The sequence below is a fragment of the Manis pentadactyla genome, chromosome 3 (assembly GCF_030020395.1).
Source record: "Manis pentadactyla isolate mManPen7 chromosome 3, mManPen7.hap1, whole genome shotgun sequence".
Taxonomy (NCBI): Eukaryota; Metazoa; Chordata; class Mammalia; order Pholidota; family Manidae; genus Manis; species Manis pentadactyla.
Window position 1 is genome coordinate 149070956 of NC_080021.1, and position 20839 is coordinate 149091794.

Here is a 20839-nt window from a genome sequence, read left to right on the forward strand (position 1 = left end):
TCTTCCTTTCTTGCTGCTTTTTCTACCAAACTTATTAAAGAGAATGAATATAAAGAACTAGTTCTTTACTTTGTATATTCTCTTTCTATCTCTCTGCAAAAAAACAAAAAATGGTTAGAGAGAAAATGTTTACATGAAATGGCTTTGTGATCCTGGGTTCTGATTTACTCTTTTACTCAAATTTTATTAGAAAAATTTGCTGGTGGTCATAATCTACAGAGCGTATTTCTCTATTGAAGACATAATCAGGACTGGGATCAAGTTTCTTTCACAAGCTGAAGCCCCCCAAAATTTTTATGTGTCCTGGTGAAAAATAGGAAATATCTATTTTTTGTGTGTGTATGTGGTCCAAAAAGTCCACACAATATTATCTGTGGCTAAATTCTTAAAACAGGAAAATGGCTCCAAATATTTAATCTTTCCCCCCAATATGTACCATCTTGACAAGGCTTTAATGTTATTGATAGAAGTTGTTTTTTTTCCTCTTTTTTTTTTTTATTTTTTTTACAGAGGCTGGCATTATATTTGTTCCTTTATAGACCTACTTCTGAATTGGTGCCATCCTGCCATCGACTACAGATGAAAACTCTGGCTGGAAAAACAAAATCCTGATCGTCTAACATAAAGGTAACGCATAACACAGAAGGTAAATAATATAAGAGAGCCCGACTGAACCTCCTTTACTAGTACGGTATTTTAAGCCACAGTGCATGTATGTTTATAAGTAATAGTAATATATAATATTCTCAGATATTATATACTTATTACACACATGCACAGTGCTTTCCAAGACAGCTACAAATTTACACATGCATCAACTATCTAGAAACATAGAAATAGGTAAGCCTATTCAGTTGAATTTCTTAAATTATATTTGAACAATCAACAGGAAAAGTAATCATGTAAAGTACTGCTCTGTTCTTGTATTATCTACAATAAAATTCTATAAACAGTTGTCTCCAAAACATACCCGAATAAAATAAAAAAAAAAAAGATAACACCCAGTGTCCTATTATTTGTATATTTATGGTCATCTCAAAAAACAAACAAATAAAAGAGCCCCACTCAGGTGCATATTTACATTCTTCAAACTGTAGCGGTGAAAAATAATTCTATTAAGTGCAGGACATTCCTAATGTTGCAGTAGTGACATTTTTCTTAAGTCTTCATGAACACATTGCTTTTGTCTTAAGGGTGACGCATTCCATGACTATGAGAGAGTTCTGTCGTCGTGTTCACTTGCAGACAGTGGTACAGTCAGGATTAAAGAGCTCCTTGTATAATGGAGGAAAGAGTGTATTCACTATGTCTGGATGTGATTGCTTAAATACCTGTAGCTTCTCGCCGTGCAAGTTACAAACTGCCGTGATGGTTGGTATCTTGGCTATTAACTGTAGAGTGGAGAGACAGGGGAGGAGACAAAAGGGGCAGCTCATTAGTTCTCTGTCTTCCGAATCAGGGTCCTTCCTGGCCCCAGATGAAGGGAAATGGTGTTGGAAAAAGATGTTCAGAAAGAAAAGGCTCACTTTCAGCTTCTCCTTTAGAACAAAACAAAACAAAACAATACGTACCCTCTACCCCCATCCTCTAAAGGGAAAATAAAGAGAAAGAAAGAAAGCAGGACCAAGCTTCCAGATTCATTGCTGTTTAAAAAAAATTTTTTTTTTTACTGAAGTGTAGTTGGCCTATAATAGTTTCAGGGGTATAACACAGTAATTCGACACGTCTATATGTTATGACTCATTTCCTGTGATAAGTGTAGTTGCCGTCTGTCACCAAACGAAGTTATTACAATGCTACTAGCAATGTTCCCTACACTGTACTTTACATCTCTGTGGCTTATGTTTTTTATAACTGGACGTTTGTACCTTCTGAAGATCTCCTTCACCTATTTTGTCTGTCCCTTTACCCCTCCTGCCCTAAATTAAGTATGTATGGCAGATGGTCTAGTTTCATTGAACGTAGTAAGCACTCTGCAGGCAAGTGGACTGAGTTGGAATCCTGCTTCCAAAGTAGTTACATGGCTGTGTGTCTGTGACATACTCTGTCTCAGTTTTCTCATTTGTAAAATGGGCTTACTCCCAGTTCCTGCTTCACTGGCTTATGGTGTGGACTGAGTGAGGTAATTCGTATAGAAGGGCTAAGAATGCTGCAGGCATGAAACACAATTGTTAGCTAATATTGTTATTATCTATCATTTCCCACAGATTTTTTATGACATGAACATTAGATTTTTAATTTTGGAAGATGACACTGTCCGGAAGGTGTAACCTAAACTGTGTGAGGTATAAGCCATAATTATCTGGACTGCTTTGCTGTCAAGCTTGCTTGCCTGCCTGTGTCTCTTTAATCCTTTTCTATTGTAATGCATAAAATGAAACCTATATTTAATCAAGAGCAAATTGAGGAGGTCAGTGGCACTTAGCTTCCTTAAGGAGGCATTTAAAAAACTTGTTGAAGACTATCCACTTATAATTGCTAGGTTTTGATATATATGTATCCTATAGGATGTAATTTTTTTTAGTTCAAATACCCAGAAGCCAGTTTTTTTATAATTTAAAATGTCCGCAGTTTGCTAAATGCTATATAGGTCTTGGAGATGAACAAGTCTAGCTTTTGCATACTTATCATTTAGGAACACTTAGAATCCATCATTTCATGTCAAAATTAGTTTAAACCCAAATGTTGTGATCAAATTACTGTGAGATAAAGATGTTCTCATATAGAGAAAACTTTTGCAAAAGGTGAGTTTGCTAGTTCATATAGCTGACCCACAATACACTGGAAAGTGGTGATGAAACAAAATTAAATAAAATCCATCTAATCACCAATTAGACTCATTGCACTCCCTATTCAATAATGAGAAACCATTTCAGCCTTCGAAGTAAAAGAGGAAATAGATAATTAGTTGCTTTGTGGTTTTTCAAAATCAGAAATTACCCCTCTTTTATTGACTTTCCTTTTAACAACTAATGACTGTATAATCATACTATGAGCAGTTTAAAAATAGTATCAGGATTAGAGCTGCTGACATGTTCATGGAAGGGATCTGCACACATAAAAAAGTTTGGGGTTCGGTCTTTCCGTGTCCACTGCTCTTTAATGATAAGGATAGAAATGGAAAAAATGTAGAATTGTTGATAGAATGGACATCAAATTTTAGACTGAGAATCAAGCCTTCCTTTCCAAAGTTCTGAGTTGCTTAAACCTGTAGCAGCCATTCTACTAGAATGCACAAGACAGTATGGTTCTTGCTTGTAATCTACTAGGGAAGACAGATGTGAATGAGGTTATCATACGGTTGAAAGCAGGTAAAAATCTGGTTAAGTGCTCTGGAGGAATGGAACTGGGGGAAGTGGTAGATAATGGGCCGTTCTGGAGTCTTCTGTCAGGCGAGGAACGGCTTCCCTGAGAAAGTGCCACTTAAGCTGGGCTCTGAAGGAAGAGTGGGAACCACTGATATGCTGGGCAAAAGGTGTGTAATTTGCCCTGGATCTCACGCACAGAAGCTGAGCTGCTTGGAGCACTGGAGGAAGTGAGGGAAGTTCAGTATTGCTGGAGCAGGGACTGGGGAGCTTGTTGGGGTTAAAGCTGGAGAGGTGGGTAGGGCCAGATTATGTAAATCTACCATCAGGCTCTTTGGAAAGGTGTTTAGCAAAATAGAAAGATGATCAGAATTCTATTCTGTAAGATTCACTTTGGGTCCAGGTTGGAAAACTGTCTTTTCTATATTTTCGTAGGTAAAGAGTGTACAAGTGTCCTCTTAACTAGAGTCCCTTAAGAAATTATTCAAGCTCTCTTAACCAGCTGGCTCGCACAGAAGGAGACCACAACAATTTTGGAACACTTCTCGCACATTACAATTCTCCCTGAAATAGCTATTGAGTTCAGAGAGGCCTTGAAAGCTTTTTAATAATCATGTGCAGTTGAACTGATCATGTGCAGAGCCCCTGAAACTTCCGGATGCACCTCTATAGTGACTGTTAATCTTTACTGTGCATAAGAATAGCTGGGGTGCTTCCTAAAACTGCAGTTTCCTGGGACCTACCCCTATGGATTCTATTTCAGTACATCTATGTGGAGCTTCGACTCCATGTTTGAATCAAACATCCCTTGCAGGTGTTGAGTCCATGGAATACACTTTGAGTAGCACTGTTTTAGAGTTTCAAATCTGATACATTCACAACTGGTTTTCAAAATTGGAAAATAAATTCTGTACCATATTTGAAACAGTCGTGGGAGCCAAGTGGAAAGTCAGCTCCTTTTCAGGAGGCAGAGAAGTAAGTGACCACACCTCTAGAGAGAAGGTTCCATTTACTTAGCTCAATTAGTTTGGTGAGGGACAAGTAATGAAATTCCTCAGTTCCCTACATAGAAAGGACTGGCGACAAAAAGTATGGGCTTTACAGGCTGGCTGCCTGCGTTGAATCCTGGACCTGGTATTTAGTTGTGTGATCTTGGGTAAAGTCACTTACCTTTCAGCTTTACTGTTTGTCAGATGGCAGTTATAACAGTTCCTACCTCAGAAATTTGTTGGGAGGGTTAAGTGAGCACAAAATGCTGATAGCGGCACCTGGCACAGAGTGGCATAATGTGTTGGTTAGGTGTCATGCTTCTGTGCCCACATAATGCTTCCTTCAAGGAGAGAACAGTCAAGGCCATGCCTGTTCAGCCAAATGACACACAAGGCAAAGACCCAGCTTAGCCCTTCACCAAGCACCAAAAATTTAGTCTCTCTATATCACATGTTAATGCACGGGGAAATCAACCAATTACTTTTATTGGAATGAAAAGGCAACATCCTATTGGTTTTCATTTTCTTGTATAAAGTTGCTCATTTAATAAACTGTGATTCACAAAGCAGAATCCTATGGACTGCAATTCTTAAAACATTTTTCTGTTCCTTTAATGAAGAAGTGATGTGAGAAATTAAATGTATAAGAGGATGACCCTTCTATGGGTTGTTTTCACTGGAAATATTCAACCACGTGTTCGATTTGGGAATGTGAATATGGACTCTTGCTTCTTTCCTGCCCTAAGCTGGAGGTTAACAAACATCTGCCTCAGAAACTAGTTCTTCCCATTTGCAGGGAATTTGGATCTTGTTCCTGTTGCTTATCTGCAGAATGGGCTGAATGGTGAGAATTATTTTGTTAAAGAGCACAGGGACACTTGAGCAAAAGCATGAGAAAGGCAAAGAGTTCCTTCAAACTCGGTGTTCTCAGAAAGGCTGATTGAAAGGTGTCCAATCAGCTGTGGAAATAGAAGGGCTGACAGGGGCCTCCATCACTCTGGGGGCAGGATGGGCCAGCAGGCCATGGTGAGACAGTGCAGCACCTGCCAGACCCCAGGAGGGCCTGGTGGAGGAGGCGGCAGGGAGTCACTCATTGCTCATCGATACTGGGTATTGCAGCTGGGGGACCCCATTTCCAAGGGAGCTTGGAGCAGCCTCAGCAGCAGTTAATGGCTCAACAACTTTTTAAACAGCTGGGGAGGTGATCCAAAAGCACTTGGAGATGGAGGGGACAGTCAATTTCAAATCACCATGAAATTCCTTCATGTTTCAATAATCCCCATAGCAGTAGACAGAGGGTTTATAAAAAGGCTTTTCCACACCCATCTTTCTCTTATGACAATCATTTCTTATAAGAAGGAAGCTTTAGCTTATACCTACAGAGGTCTACAAGAAGGAAAAACAGCTGTTTGAGAGGAGATAATAATCCTATGCTTTCCAGAGGGTGGTTTTATGAGAAAATCCACAATTTAGTAACTAGTACATTTGATGTTGGAAAAATGGAATATGCAGGTCAAACTAATGATCTTGTTTAAATGGGCTCCCATGGAGATATCTAAACTGGCCTGTGCATATAGTAAAACAACAAATTTGACTAGTTCTGTATTGTCGGAACTCAACCAAGAATTAGGAGAAGTGCGAGTTGCAGTGCTTCAAAATCGTGCTACTATAGACTATCTATTGTTAAAAGAACATATGGGATGTGAACAGTTTTCAGGAATGTGTTGTTTTAATTTGTCTGATTTTTCTCAAACTATTCAAAATCAGTTAGACAATATCCATCATATTATTGATAAGTTTTCACAAATGCCTGGGTTACCTAACTGGTTTTCTTGGTTTCACTGGATATGGCCCGTAATTGTAGGTCTGCTTTTGTTATGTATCTGTATTCCTATTCTGTTAATGTGTGTACGCAATCTAATTAGTAGTTTGTTAAAACCTATATATGCTTATGTTACTCTACAAGAAGTTATGTCAAAGAAATAATCAATCTTCTCATGTTTTCTTCTGTCTGCTACTTCTATAGCTTTTCTTCTTCCTTCCTAATTATAGCACTTTAGTAGAATTCGTGCCTCATATTTAAAATTACCGAGTATCATAATTCTTCCAAGTGGTAAAGACACCTCAAGACAAGTGCTGGGCATAGAAGCCACAGGGCATAAATCTGCAAAGAAGTAAAAAGCTAACCTTTTCAAACAATAAGGCTTCTCTCTCACTTACCAAATTTACATTTCCCTGTATGGCCCCGGAAGACGGCTGGTTAGCCAGAGACGGGGTAAGATTCCTTAAGGGAGGAACAACCTAAGACAGGCACAGTCGCAGGTGAGAAATTGGGGGGTCAACAGAGCTTGAGGCTTAGAACCTCACCCCCCCCCCACCGTTTTGAGAGAAATCCTCTGCATCTGTGGATGTTTTGTTGCCCTTGTCTAGCTTGGATTAATATTTAGTCTATAGGCACAGACCTGATCATCTACACTTGCCTTCTTACAGCACTAACTTATGCTTTCTATCTTTATCTTGCATCTACCTACCACTTCAGCATTTTATTTTAAAAAAATAATAAGGGAGAAATGTGATGTGGGATTCACATATAACTCAAGTATAAAAATCAAATGAATAATCATATCTGACTTGATTGTTTATAGTTTATGATGTTCGATCAAAACCAAAAGTTTCTGTGATATGACTGCCCTTGCACTGTTCACCATGTAAGAACTTATTCACTGTGTAAGAACTTATTCACCATGTAAGAACTTGTTCATTATGCTTCAGAAGATTGGAGACTGTTGAGAATTAGGCTTGGGGTTGATTAATGATTGTGCATTGAGTCCCCTATACAGAATTTTATTAACAACCATTTGATCAATAAATAGAGATGCCCTCTCAAAAGAAAATAAATAAATAAATAAATCACACACACACAAAAATCAAACGAATAATCATATTTGTCCTGATTGTTTATAGTTCATGATGCGTGATCAAAACCGAAAGATTCTGTGATATGACTGCCCTTGCACTGTTCACCATGTAAGAACTTATTCACTATGTAAGAACTTGTTCACCATGTAAGAACTTGTTTGTTATGTTTCAGAAGATTGGAGACTGTTGAGAATTAGGCTTGGGGTTGATTAATGATTGTGCATTGAGTCCCGTATACAGAATTTTATTGTTGTAAACAATCATTTGATCAATAAATATGAGAGGTGCCCTCTCAAAAAATAATAAATAAATAAATAAATAAATAAAAAGGGCTCCCAGGTCATCAACATGCCCACCAATGTGAAGCAGGGAGGCAAAATGGTTAGGTCAAAGTAGAAGACACTGTACAGCACTGATAAAACAGGGCACGTCAAATGAGGCTGAATATGCCCATTTTACTTGTCCATTCACTTTTCTGTTTGGGGTTTTTGTTTAATGAAACTTAGACTCTTGGATTAGAATTATAATATTGAACTTGAGATGCCTGTTGGATCAGAAGCCCTCCCTGGCCCATCCTTGGCATCCATGCTGTACTGCATATCTTTCTCCCCTGGGCGTGGCTGATTAAAGTGGAAGTGGACATTTGATTCACCTGGGGTTGGAATCTGGACTCAGACTGAGAACCAGCAAGTTCCTTTGTAAATGTAGCAGGAACTATAGGTAATCTAAGAAGCCAAGAGTCAGCCATGTTGCACTGTGTGGACCAATGAAGCAAGAGTCAGCTGGTATTCAGAGAGGGAGCATAATGAAGTGGCTACCTACAGAGAGATAAACATGTGATACAGTGAATTCTGCAGGCTTCCCAATTTCTTGTTTCAGTGCCTTCCTAAATGGTGGCTGGATTTTTGACCCTAAGTTCCAGGAGATAGCTCTCCATTATTTCATTTTATTTTTAAGCTAGTGTTAAGTTGGTTCCGGTTACTTGCAACTGAAGAGTCCTAACTAATACATTGACTGGCAACTTGATGAGTGAGGAATAACATCAAAACCTCTCTTCTTATTCATAGGCCATTAGTCTGATGGACACCCCCTGGAATTTCTGGGTATTGGACCTATAATATATGCCAGCAACCTATAAACAGCTAAAATGGACTGAATAATCTGGTTTCTCATAGAAACTCTGCAAGGAAAGAGCTCAAGGGCCAAGACCATGTACTATTCACCATTCTCTCCCTTACATCTGGTGCATAGTACACACTTATAATAAATACAGGTTGAAGGAGAAAACTATCCCTGGAGAAAGCAATGGTTCTTGAGTGTGGATTTGGAATTTAAAAACTCAGGTGATCTGTTGAATTGTTTTCTATAATTTTGCCTGTTCTTGTATTATTTTAAAGCATATATTCCACTGTGTGGACACCTTAGTGGGGCTTCTGGGGGGCCTGGTTTTACCTGGGCAGTGGTTACATGGGTGTGTTAATTCTGTCATCATTCACTGAGTTATACCCTTATGATTTAAATAAGAACTTTTCAGCATGAGTGTTAAACATAAAAAGAGAGAGAAATTTAAAAATATAAAGCAAATTCCTAACCAAAGAGAAAGGGGTTGGGGAGGCTCAGTCCACGAGGCCATACCTGAGCAGGGGCTCCTCAAACACTGACTGCACAGACTACTGGTCAAAGAAAAATTGATGTCCAGTGCCTAGTCCCACCTACTAAGAATGCTAATGTAACACCTAGAGTCTTACAAAGAATAAGCTGGCTTTAGCCATAAACTTTCCATTATTAGTCGTGGCATAAACGGGAGCTCATTGAGAAAGCAATGGTGGTCACTGCAAACAATCCTTGTGGTGCTCACTGGTCTCTCAATCAGCAATTACTCCATACTCTATGCATAAATCAACATGGTTGTTTTTCCTAAATCTGTACCATAATAGCACCATGAATGCTGAGTGACCAGGCATGGTTTCTCTCAGGTAACATTTCAGTTATTAACCTGTAAATAGGGCTGTCTAAGTCTTCCATCTTTTAAGCTTTTATTTAGTAACTTGGGACTGTTTTGCATGGGAAAGAGAAACTTCCCCTCTATGTTGCTGATACAGTTTTGTTCCTGTTGTGATAGAAGTGGCCTTAGGAATTAAGAAGTTAGTGAAACTGTTGGCTCGTACCTTTTACAGCTGAACCACTCATAGTTCTCCCTGGGAAGGATGAATGGAACCTTCCAGACCTGAGAGGGAGATGAACCTCCTAGGCAGAGATCTGTCACAACACGGTGCAGACATTCTTGTCCACGACATTCTCTCCCCATAGCTAACCTGAGATCTGCACTGTGTTTTCACTAAAATTCTATAATCTTAGACTAACATTTCCTGGATGAGGGGGTGCTATGAAACATCTTCATGGGCAGCAAAGCCCTAGAAAGACTGACTAGAAAAGAGAGCCCAGCAGGGAACAGGGAACAACTTTCTGGCCAGCTAGGAAAAGGAAGACAGAGATTCTGAGCTTTAGCAAAATAACTAGACTCCTCCACATCCTGAAAGAATTAGAAGGGGTATATTAGCACAGAACTATGGGTATAAACATGCCCAGAAGGGTGGTGTGGCCCATGATTCCTGGAAAGGTAAAATCTATAGCACATGGCAGGTCACAAGCACTGGAATGCTGTTCTGAGAAGTGAATTGAAGGCATGGTACTCATTCAAGAGTAAAATAAAAAAATGACACTCCTGGTCTCTGCATAGGGTAAGGTGAGCAGACTTGCAGTCTGAGTTATAACAGCAGTCCTCCATGCCTTCCTGCTGGATATATATGTTGTTATAGAGATTGCTACTTTTAAGTTTCTCAGTACGGCTTTGGGCAAGACCATACTTCCAGGAGTGTTGCATATATTTGCAGGAGTTCTGGGAAAAATAAATATACTACCTAACAATATTCGTGACTTTAATTACTTAGTTGACACAACAGGAGGGGCTGGGCAGGAGAAGACTACATTAAACAAGGCTGCAGCTGTGGTCTTGACCCAGAGGCTGCATCCAGGAAAGGGCCGGGCATGCGCACCTGAGGGCAGGATGGGCGTGAGGTGTGCAGATCTAGGCTTTGGTCTTGGCTGTGAGTACAACTGCCACTGTCTGGCCCTACCTGGTGCGGCTCCCCTTTCTCCTTCACTCTCTGTCCCTCTGGTCAGGGCAGCAAGAACAGCAGAGTTAGTGACATGTGATAAAGGAACCAACCAGGTCAGAGAACAGAGCCTGCACCAATCTCTGCAGTTCAAATATTCCCTGCTTTACCTCCCCTGGCAGTGGTCCACGGAGAAAGACTGCCAGGGATCCTAATCCCCACAACTGTCCTCACCCTGGGAGTAAACATCTCAAGGTGAGTCATCACAGTGCGTGCGTGAGGTGACAGAGCCACACCTGACAGCCTGATGGGAATGCTGACCTCTGGGTGCAGGCTTTACAAACATTGTGCACATTGCAGCTTTGGGGCCAGATATCATCCTAAATTACCATAATGCACAGAGTACCAATTTGAATCTGAAAGACTTGGTGAAATCAGTCTCTCTCTTCACTTATTGTAATGGTAGAACATCTAAAGGGTCTTTAAAACTACCACACTGGACCAAGCATTGGAGGATGGAAGGTATCTGGAGGAACCTTTGCTTTTCTCTTGGAGTGAAAGAATATTATACTGAAGGGGCCTTAAGGTCATCCAGTCCGACCTACTCATTTCCCAGGCAGGATGCATGAAGCCCAGGGGCTGCCTACCCTAGTCAATGGGGCTGAAAAAATATATATATTATGAGCTTCAGTGAAAGTGACCAGTGTCCTCGCACTTCCTGGTTTCTCAAATCCAGCATCCATACAAATCTATTATTCACAGCCCAAATATACCTTACAATTTCCATATCATTTCCCCCATCACTTGGAATGCCATACTCCACTGCTTCAACCCCTAACTTCCATCTTTTGAAATCGTTTTCATCCATTAGTGATTAGCTTAAACGTACCATCTCTTTGAGAAAAATTTCCGTCAAATAAAATTCCTTCTGTCCACAACAAGAACATTTACATACTCTACCTATTACCGACTGTGCAGCTTGCTTATATTTAACAGCATTTAGTCCTCAAAATAACCTTTATTACAGATACTATCTTTAGTCACATTTTACAAATGGGGAAACTGAGGCACAGAGCTGTTCAGTCACTTGTTCAGGGTCATTTAGCTAGGAAGTGGTTCTGATGGTTTATTATAATATGCTACATATTACAATTATGCTGATGAGGAGAGGAGAATAGATTCTTTAATGTTTTTTTTTGCCCCCAAATAAATAAATAAATAAATAAATAAATAAATAAATCGATCAATACTTAAGGACTGAAACCTTCTACTTAATGGATACAGAATAACCGAATTTTCAAACCTTCCCTAGGTCCAAGTTTGGTCAAAAGTCTAAGGCACTGATCCTTGAACTTTACTTCAGGATGTGGGCTTGTAGGAAGCGTTTTGGAGACCATCTTCCCAGGATGAAGCCCAGTGACGGTGTCTGAACCCTGCACCTCGCGCCTGATGGCTGCCACACCTGTTCGAGGTTAACCTGATCAGCAGGATAGATGGTCTTTGCAATTATATAGAAGGCAATGGGATAATCCTACCGGGATTCAAACTGAGTGCCAGGACTTGCATACCACAGTTGAATACGTGCACATTTTTCTAGAGATAGGTTTCATCATGTTTGCCAGATTCCCCAAGGGGTCTATAAGTAAGAAATGATAAGAATGATCCTCACTGTTCTGGAGGGGCTGTGGAGGCAGAGGAGCCCCATGACTATGAAGGCAGAGGAGCATTTCTGAAAAGATGAGGAGACTCTGTGGTAGGGTAAATAGTTTTTCTTGGATTTAAATAAAATGATTCCTTTTGGGGAGTGTGCGTTTGATGAGAGGGTGTCCCTATACATCAATGATGCCATTGTCCTTAAAGTGTTAGAGCAGTCGGGAACCAGAGATACTTTCCCCTCCCGGCACACCCCAGCACTTGACAGTTGATAAACCTGAGACTTCCACAATGGGGTTACTTATCCAACGCCACACAGTTCAGAACTGGGATAAATGGGCAGCCAGCTCTCATTCGGTCTCATGCGCCCACCACATGAGTTCACAGAGCGTCCTAGTAAAGTGACAACTTACAAGGAAGGGTGCACACAAACACCCAGTATCCACACACGACCTGTGGAAGCAGTGCTTTGTCATCTGGATCCAACGAATTTTATGGGAGAAATCATCCTATTCTAACACCTTTTCTGGTCCCAGTTTGGCAACATTCTTTCTCTGTAAGAAAAGGACTGAATTGTGTACTTTTCTCACTAAAGATGGAGAAAAGAAAGTTAAGTTGACCTATAGTCAGTGTTTTAGTATTTTTTCCTGCTGTTAAATAATTTTCATTCTTCAATTTCTCTCTCTCCCTTCTATCTCAAATATGTTGGATCATCCCTACCAGGACCCCAGGAGGTAGAAACTGGTGTAGGTGTGACAATTTTACTCTCTGAGGAGAATAATCACAATTTCACAGTGTGTTAGAATTTATACAATGTGTATCTCATTTAGACCTCAAAATAAGAGTAAGGAATTATAATCCTCATTTTACAGATGTTAAGACCAGGGTTTTCTAATAGGCAGATGAACCTCCCTCCCCAAAGTAGGAGAGCAACAACTTTCGTCTAACTATGGCTTTTATCAAGACCTTAGTTTCGATGATAAATATGGGGACCAAAGTTTTTGGGAGATCCCAGGTGCAGGAAACATTCCCCCATTAATTAACCAGATGTTTTTAGGCATGTATGCTATGGAGCAATCAGAGCAATCATAGAGAAAGATGCCTATATTTCCATTGCCATTTTTCTGTGCAGTGTGTCTGAGACCACATAGAAGTTTTGCTCTTGACTGGGAGAAAACTGAGATGTGGAAAGCAGGTGTTATGTCCTTGCTCACATAAAAAGTGAAAAGTTACACCAAAGAGAACTATCACGCTACAGTGTGGAAATGTTCTTCCTAGAGATGCATTAATTTTAACAAAATGTTACCATAATGAAACAACATATGTAACTCATGGAGATTTTTTTATAGCAGTCCTCTCTATGTGCAAAATAAAATCTGATAGTATCTCTAATGAAGTTTTCCTCCCTTTTAAAAATAAAGAACTTTAGGAGCAGAGTGAGAGGGTTTTAATGATTATAAATAGAGTAAGATCCCTATCATCTTTAATCAAGAATAAGCTCCATTTCCTAGTTGCTCACCCTCTAAAAAATCCCAGTCTGTGAGAAATCAAAGATACTTTAAAATCTAAAATGGTGCTGAATACCAATCCTTAGAAAATCACTTCTTCCTTTTAGGAGCATTTTCTTCTCGTAAACATCTTTTCTCAATACCCGTCTTAAAGATCACTATTCATAATTAAGCTGAAATCAAGAAATTGATGGTATGTTGTACATTTTACCCTGGGATACTTCACCATTTTGAAAGAACCCCAGGGAGACTCTCAATTTACCGACATACGTGAGAGGAAAGCGACCTGCTCTTCTACAACGTGACCAATGACAGGGAGCTCACCACGTCATGCAGTGGCTCACGAATTTTATAGTCCTTATTTGGAATACAAATCTGCCTGCTCTTAATGTTGACCCAGTCCAGACTCCTGAAGTGGCACAAAGTCTCCTCTTTCATCACAGATAAATTTTGAAGATTTGATTCCTTCCTTGCTTCAAGCTTTTGTTCTTCAGATAAAACACTGTTGGTTCCTTTGATGTGCGTTTCTGTACCTGGGGTTCAGATCTGTTCCTATCATCTTTCCCTCAGAAAGACATTCGCTTCTCAATCTATTGTAATTTACTCATCTCTCTTTTAAAATGGGCACCTCAAAATTCATGCACCTTTGGTGACTTTCAGAAATCGCTGCTACTGAGAGATGCCCTTTGCCCTGTAGCTAGCCCTCTTTGCTCGCTGTGCTTTTGGTGACAGTAGGTCTGTGATCTGAGCACCTACCTTTGCCAAGGTCTCATCATCGAGGTGATTCTTCTGAATCACATGTTGAAGTGCAAAGTAAATTTTTTCCTGAAGCTTCTGGACCTTCCTTGGTTCTATCAGCCAGGCTCGGTCTGACAAAGGAAAAGATTTAGGTAAGAATGGTAGGGACTGTAAACTTTGTTTTTATTTCACCCACATGTTTAGGTGCTGAGTTTTGGACCCATTTCAATTACTTAGTTTTAATTTGCTTCTAAAGATGTAATTAGTTATATAAAACATAACATTTTATAAGCAGTGCCCTGATGACAGTAATGCACAATACGCTGGCAGGAAATCATGATGGAGGTAAGGGCACAGTGGTTCAAGTAAACTCCTACATGTTTCTCATTGTCTGTGACAATTTACATTTCTTTCTCTTTCTCTGGACATAGGCTTACCTTTTCCTTCAAAGTAGAAGTTAATGATTTGTGAAGAAAATGAATTATAGAATTAGGAAAGTGTGTTGTATAGGAATATTTTTGGTATTCTGGCTCCTCCTTCCCTTTTATAAGCTATGTTATTGTTCATATAGCATAACTTCAAAAATTTTAATCTATATCTTTCTCTATATTGTATTTTTAAATGGTAGACAGGATAAGCCCTCCTTTCCTTTCTCCTATTTTACATTCCTTTCTTCTTTCTTTCCTTCCTTCATTTCTCCCTTCTTTCCCTCCCTCCCTCCTTCCTTCCTTCCTTCCTTCTTTTCTTCCTAGAGGCTTTACACACCATGGTGACAAAAAGCAGCCCAGCATTAATGCCTTAGGTTGGAGCTCCAATGAAGAGACATCTAGAGCCTTCAAATGCTGAACAAGTACTCATGGAAAAGAACTTGGACATGATCCTTCTGAACACAGTTCAGGTCAGGCAAGAAACTCAATTCTGTAATCCTAGACAGGGCAAGGACAAGTCCAGCCAGCAGTGAAGCAAACCCTTACGTAAGTGAGCACAAAAACCTTTAGTGACAATTGTCAATCAGAACAAATAGTTTCCCTCCCTCTACCTTCCCTAAACTATCTGAAACTGAATAGACAGTGGCTATTATGGCAAGAACCTGGGGGAAGGGTGGGGTCTGGCAGAAGATGGAGTAACATAGGCTGGAAATTGGTCTTTTCCTCTCTTTTTGAATCTGGCACTGGGCCAGGTTGGCAAACGAGGTATTTGGAGTTGCAGAAGCCTCTGAGTGTGGGTCTGCTACCAGCCCACTAGGTAGAATAAGCCAAATCTCATGCTTTCAAACAGCAGAATTTGATGGCTATTGCACATTCTTTCTAGCAAAAAGACTCATAGTTCAGCTGATTTCTACCTCATAAGGAATAGGCTTGCCTTTCTTCTGGAGAGTTATCAGACTGTTTAGGTTAGAGATGCCATGTCTTAACTACTTGCTACTAGAAATTTATTGACTTGCCAAAAACACACCTGAAGAGGATAGTGAATTTTGCAATGCTTCCATTGAGCAAACAGGACCCAGACTGGAGCACCTCCCTCATCACAGACCCCCAGGCTTAGAACTAGTCTTCTACGGAATTACACCCAATGGGAGCAATCAAATGCAATGAGAAAATGGTTGGAGGAAAATTATCTGGCTTGTGGTTGCTACCAGAAATAAATATTTCTTGTCACCTCTTCCATTTATGTTTGGGTTTCCATGCCTGGGAAACTTTCTAGGGTTCAAAAAAAAAGACCTTGGGGAACAGCTTCATGTTAGATAGACTCACAAAAGGAACTGTTAGTAACACATGCCAAGGGAAAACTAATTTACATTTTTGATAAAGTAGATAAATAAAAACAGAACAAATAAAAAAAATCTTCATAAAAATTAAAAGTAAGTAAATAAAACCTAACTGATAAACAGTGCAGAGGTCAGGCCTATAGGTAGATAAGGCTAGAATAACATGTGTAAGGTAAGATTAATTTCTTCCAGCCTTACTGAAAAACACATTAGGGTATAAAAAAATAGACTGAGTCTCTAGAGATAAATGGACTACAAAAGGAATGAGTTTCTTAACTGTAAAATTAGCAGGAATGTGTTTTTCAGTAGAGAACTATGAATGATGCTGCTACCTATTGACCCAGAATCTAACTGAACAGCAGCTGAGGGAATGACTCTTGAGTTCTCATTCTGGTTGAAGAAGGAGCCATGAGCTTACTCAGATTTTATCCATTTTCAAGGTGGTATATACTTTAAAAAAACACTTCAATTGTTGCAGTTCTATTTGATCTCTAAATGTCCCACCTTACCCTCTATGAAAATTTTTTGGGTATTTTATTACATTTTAGAGCTACACAAAGTCCAATCCCATACTTTATAGATGAGAAAATGGAGGCTCTGAGGGGTCAAGTGGTTGAGGTCACACAGAGGAACAGTGACAACCCTTACTAGAATGTCGCTACGTTAGGGACTCCTCCTTTTCCTGTCTTTAGTAGGAGCCGTTTTTCCCTCTGTTCTCCTTCCCTCCTTTTAAAGCACCTGATATTGATTAAAGGGGAAAAAAAAAGGGGTAGCAGCATTAGCTGGAAGTCAGCACACCAATGGTAATTTGGGAGGAAAAGCCAACAGAAGGGCTACTTAAAGAGGAGAAAGTGTTTGCTTATTTTAGTCCCTATGCTGGATCTTTCATTCACATGTATTTACACTAAATCTCACTTCTGGACTTTCTTTTTTTTTCTTTGTCCTTTATTTTTAAAATAAAAATTCAACTTAGTTATAACTCAGGCCACTATTTCTGTCCTCACTTACTTGTTAAGGAATAATTTTGCTTATCTGAATCTAGAGTGACCCTCACCACACACCCTACTCTTGTTCTAGGGGCAAAATTGGTCATTTTAATTAACTTGAGGCTGTATTCCTTTGAATTGTCCCAAAATATCACAAGCTTGCTAAAGAAAATAGAGTTCTTTGAAAGTCTCTCCTGAGCACCTTGGCTTAGGAGGCATAATCTATGTTAAAGAGAGCAAAACATAAAAAAAAAAATGTAAGGCCCTCCCCACCTGGAGATATGAGAACAGCAGATGAGAACAAAGCAATCTCCTCTTCAGTCAGCTGCAAGGAACACAAATTCTTTGCAAAGTCAAATGCTTCATTCACTAGGTCATCAGAACCTATAAAAGAAGGCCAATTAAATGAAAATACTTGAATGGGGAGATAGTATGGAAAATCCTATAATCAACAAGCTATTTAAGGGTTTGCACACTAGGTACCTAGAGAAAGAATATTTCCAAGTGCTTAACCATAAAAAGTGATTCAGTAGTCATAATAGGATGTGGAAACCGGACAACATTTTAACCAGATAATGAAAGTTAACATTACCAATGAGAGGCAGATGGAAAGGGTGTGTGCCCATTGAAATATCCAACTGGGAATATATATAAGCTTGAAATTAATTCCAACTAAACATTGTGAAATAAATGATTTGGGGATCCTTTGGCATAGAGATGGCATTCATGAAAACCTAAGACATTATGTATAAGGGGCTGAGGGCTGTCAGTCTTAGTGGCACTTGGACCTGGATAATGCAGAATGTCCAGGGGCCTCAAACTGGGATGTTAAAAACTTATAAAACAGAGATGAAGTGGCTTTCATTTGGAAACTTCCCTAATAATTTGATTGAGGTACAGGCATTCATATATTTTTACCTTCTAATGAATGACTCATAGGTCAGTTACTTAGCAATTGTGAATTTTGGCAAAATAATTTTCATCCTTACAGTGATCCTAGGTAAATGTTTATTTTATGAAGCTGGAAATATACCTTAGTTGCTTGCCAAGGCTTTTCCTCCTTTCATGAAAATCTAGCCTGGAGATGACATGGATGTGTATCAACTGCAGAAGGGAAACCTTGCCAGCCCCGATGGACTTGTTGGCTACCGTATCAGCTAACAGTACAAAAGGTGAAAGGGCAGTGGCCTTCTTTGATGTCCGTGGGCAGGAGATGGAACAAATGGCACTGTGCATTGTTAAACCTTTCCTGGCTTCAGCCCATCTTTACTAACGTTCTTATCCGCGCTGGGAACTGAGAACTGGATGGCAATGATATACAGCGCTTCCGGAGACTCACTCTGTCCGTATCCTCCCACAGCAATGGTCTGGGGATGATTGGACCGGTTGGGACCCACTCTGTCTGTGCTCCAGAACTCCATGAATTAACAGGGAGAAAGCCACTGCTCTGGGTGAGAAACAAGTAAAGGAACTTCTCTTTTAACTAAGTATCTTGAATAATGATTATGGATTTACATTTAAGAGGTAGGTCATCCATGGACCACCAGTGGTCCAAATAATATACTTTGTGAAGCAGGAAGCTAGAGGATAAAAGAAAAGACGATCCTACAGAGAATGACCTATAATGCATCCCAGTTCTTTCAGAATCAGTCTTCAGTGATTTCCACATGAGGCACAGTTGGTATAAATTGGGTCCACACTTCCCTGCATTTCTTTTCATCTTAGGATGCACAACTGTAGGATCTGGGGATTTAAATGAAACACTGGAAACCCACTTAGTCCAACTCTTTTTGAAGAATGGAAAAATTGACGGTAGCTAATAAAATTGTGTAAATCAAAGGTAAGCTTACCTAAGGCCTTGAACATTTGCATTCCTCCATATTTTCCTTCAAACAGAACAGTGTTGTTTAATGGATTGAAGGCACGGCACATTCTCACCAAAACCACTTCCAAGCAACCTATGAGTAAAAAAAGGTTTTTTTACATATATATATATATATATATAAAATAAAGTGGTTGTTATTGCATATAGGTCAAGAGGCTTTAAAAAGCTTTGAAAACACACACAGAGACAGGTAGATGCACATTCAGAGACACCTCAGGACTTCTTCCCAAGTAAAAAGTAACTGTATTAGAAATAAAGCTCTCTTGATGCTTATGTGAGGAATTAAAGATAAAGTATGCTTGAAAGTGGCTAAAATGGAAAGCAGTATGGAGGTTCCTCCAAAAACTAAAAACAGAAATACCATTTGACCCAGGAATTCCACTCCTAAAAATTTACCTGATGAAAGCAAGATCCCAGATTCAAAGACATATTCACCCCTATGTTTATTGCAGCACTATTTACAATAGCCAACATATAGAAGCAACCTAAGTGTCCATCAGTAGATGAATGGATAAAGAAGATGTGGTACATACACACAATGGAATATATTATTCAGCCATAAGAAAAAAACAAATCCTGCCATTTGCAACAACATGGATGGAGCTAGAGGGTATAGAGTGAAATATTCCAGGTGGAGAAAGACAAGTGCCAAATGATTTCACTCATTTGTGTAGTATAACAACACAGCAAAACTAAAGGAACAAAACAGCAGCAGACTCACAGACTCCAAGAAGGGACTAGTGATTACTAAAGGGAAGGGGTTGCGGAGGATGGGTGGGGAGGTGGGGAGAAGGGGATTAAGGGACATTATAATTAGCACTCACAATATAGGCAGCTCACGGGGAAGGCAGTACAGCAAGGAGAAGACAAGTAATGACTCTATATCACCTTACTACTCTGATGGACAGTGACTGCAATGGGGTGTGTGTGTGTGGGACTTGATAATATGGGTGAATGTTGAAACCACAATTTTGGTCAAGTGAAATCTTCCTAAGATTGTATATCAATGAGACTTTAACAAAATAAAAGTGGCTAAAATGGGGAGCAGCAATACAGTTTTTTTGGAAGCATGCATTTTCTTTCCTCCCTCCCTCCCTCCCTCCCTCCCTTCCTTCCTTCCTTCCCTCTCTCTCTCTTCCTTCCTTCCTCTCTTTCTTTCTTTTTTTTCTACTCATATTGAAGTACTTTCAACTCCTAAGTCACCAGTGCCGATAAGTGGCCTAGAAAGGAGCTTTGCAGCAAGCAAGTCCAGTCTGTTAACTTTGTGAACGTTTTGGTAGTGGGAGAACTTGCTCTCTGCCTCAGTTTGGAACATACTGCATGTATATTTTATTATATGATGACTTTAAATAGGGACTCATTCAGGGAGTTTTTCTTAAAGGGCATCATTTATGTCTGATGTCTTTGAAATAAAGGTTTCTTGGTCAAATAAGTTTTGGCAAAATGCTGAATATTATCTCACTCCAGATATTTTGATCAACATTGACAAATTAAAGGCTTGGAGAAATCCCAACATGAAGGAACCTGTCCATTCTTGATGGACCTAGCATTTCTCTGAGTTCACTGTGAGCCTGATGAGGGCAGAACCATTGCCTGCAGCCATAGGCAACTGTGATTATTTTATTCACCATTTCATCTCCAGGGCCTAGAAAAGTTCCTGTCACATAGTAGGTGTTTAACAAATATTTATCTAATGAATTAGCTTACTACACTTGTTTTTGCCTCTGAACATTTATTGACATCCTGAGGATAATTGCACAGTTCTCCATGTTTTGGAGAAATGGTATTTGCTCCATAGTGTGTTGTAAGGTGACAGCTAGACTCAGAAGCCACAAGTCTGCATGAGAGCATGATACAGGTGATTCGGCTTCACCAAAGGTACCTGCAGTGCCTTTCTTATGCTGCCACTTAATATTTATGTCTGTGTTTTATTTTCTTTGTTCTGCCATTTTCTCTTTGCTTTCCAGCATAT

The 20839-nt window shown here is 39.6% G+C and overlaps 1 protein-coding gene across 1 annotated transcript in view; it reads right to left on the reverse strand.

Moving 5' to 3' along the window:
* Positions 1 to 498: 498 nt before the first annotated feature.
* RORB (RAR related orphan receptor B) overlaps positions 499 to 20839 on the reverse strand; it is a 169510-nt gene continuing 149169 nt past the window's right edge. Inside the window, exons 7-10 of the mRNA XM_036893480.2 lie at positions 18833 to 18940; positions 17256 to 17366; positions 14247 to 14359; positions 499 to 1391 (exon numbers count right to left, since the gene is read on the reverse strand). Coding sequence (XP_036749375.1) covers positions 1236 to 1391; positions 14247 to 14359; positions 17256 to 17366; positions 18833 to 18940 — 488 coding nt within the window. The 3' untranslated portion in view covers positions 499 to 1235. The remainder of the gene's footprint in view (positions 1392 to 14246; positions 14360 to 17255; positions 17367 to 18832; positions 18941 to 20839) is intronic.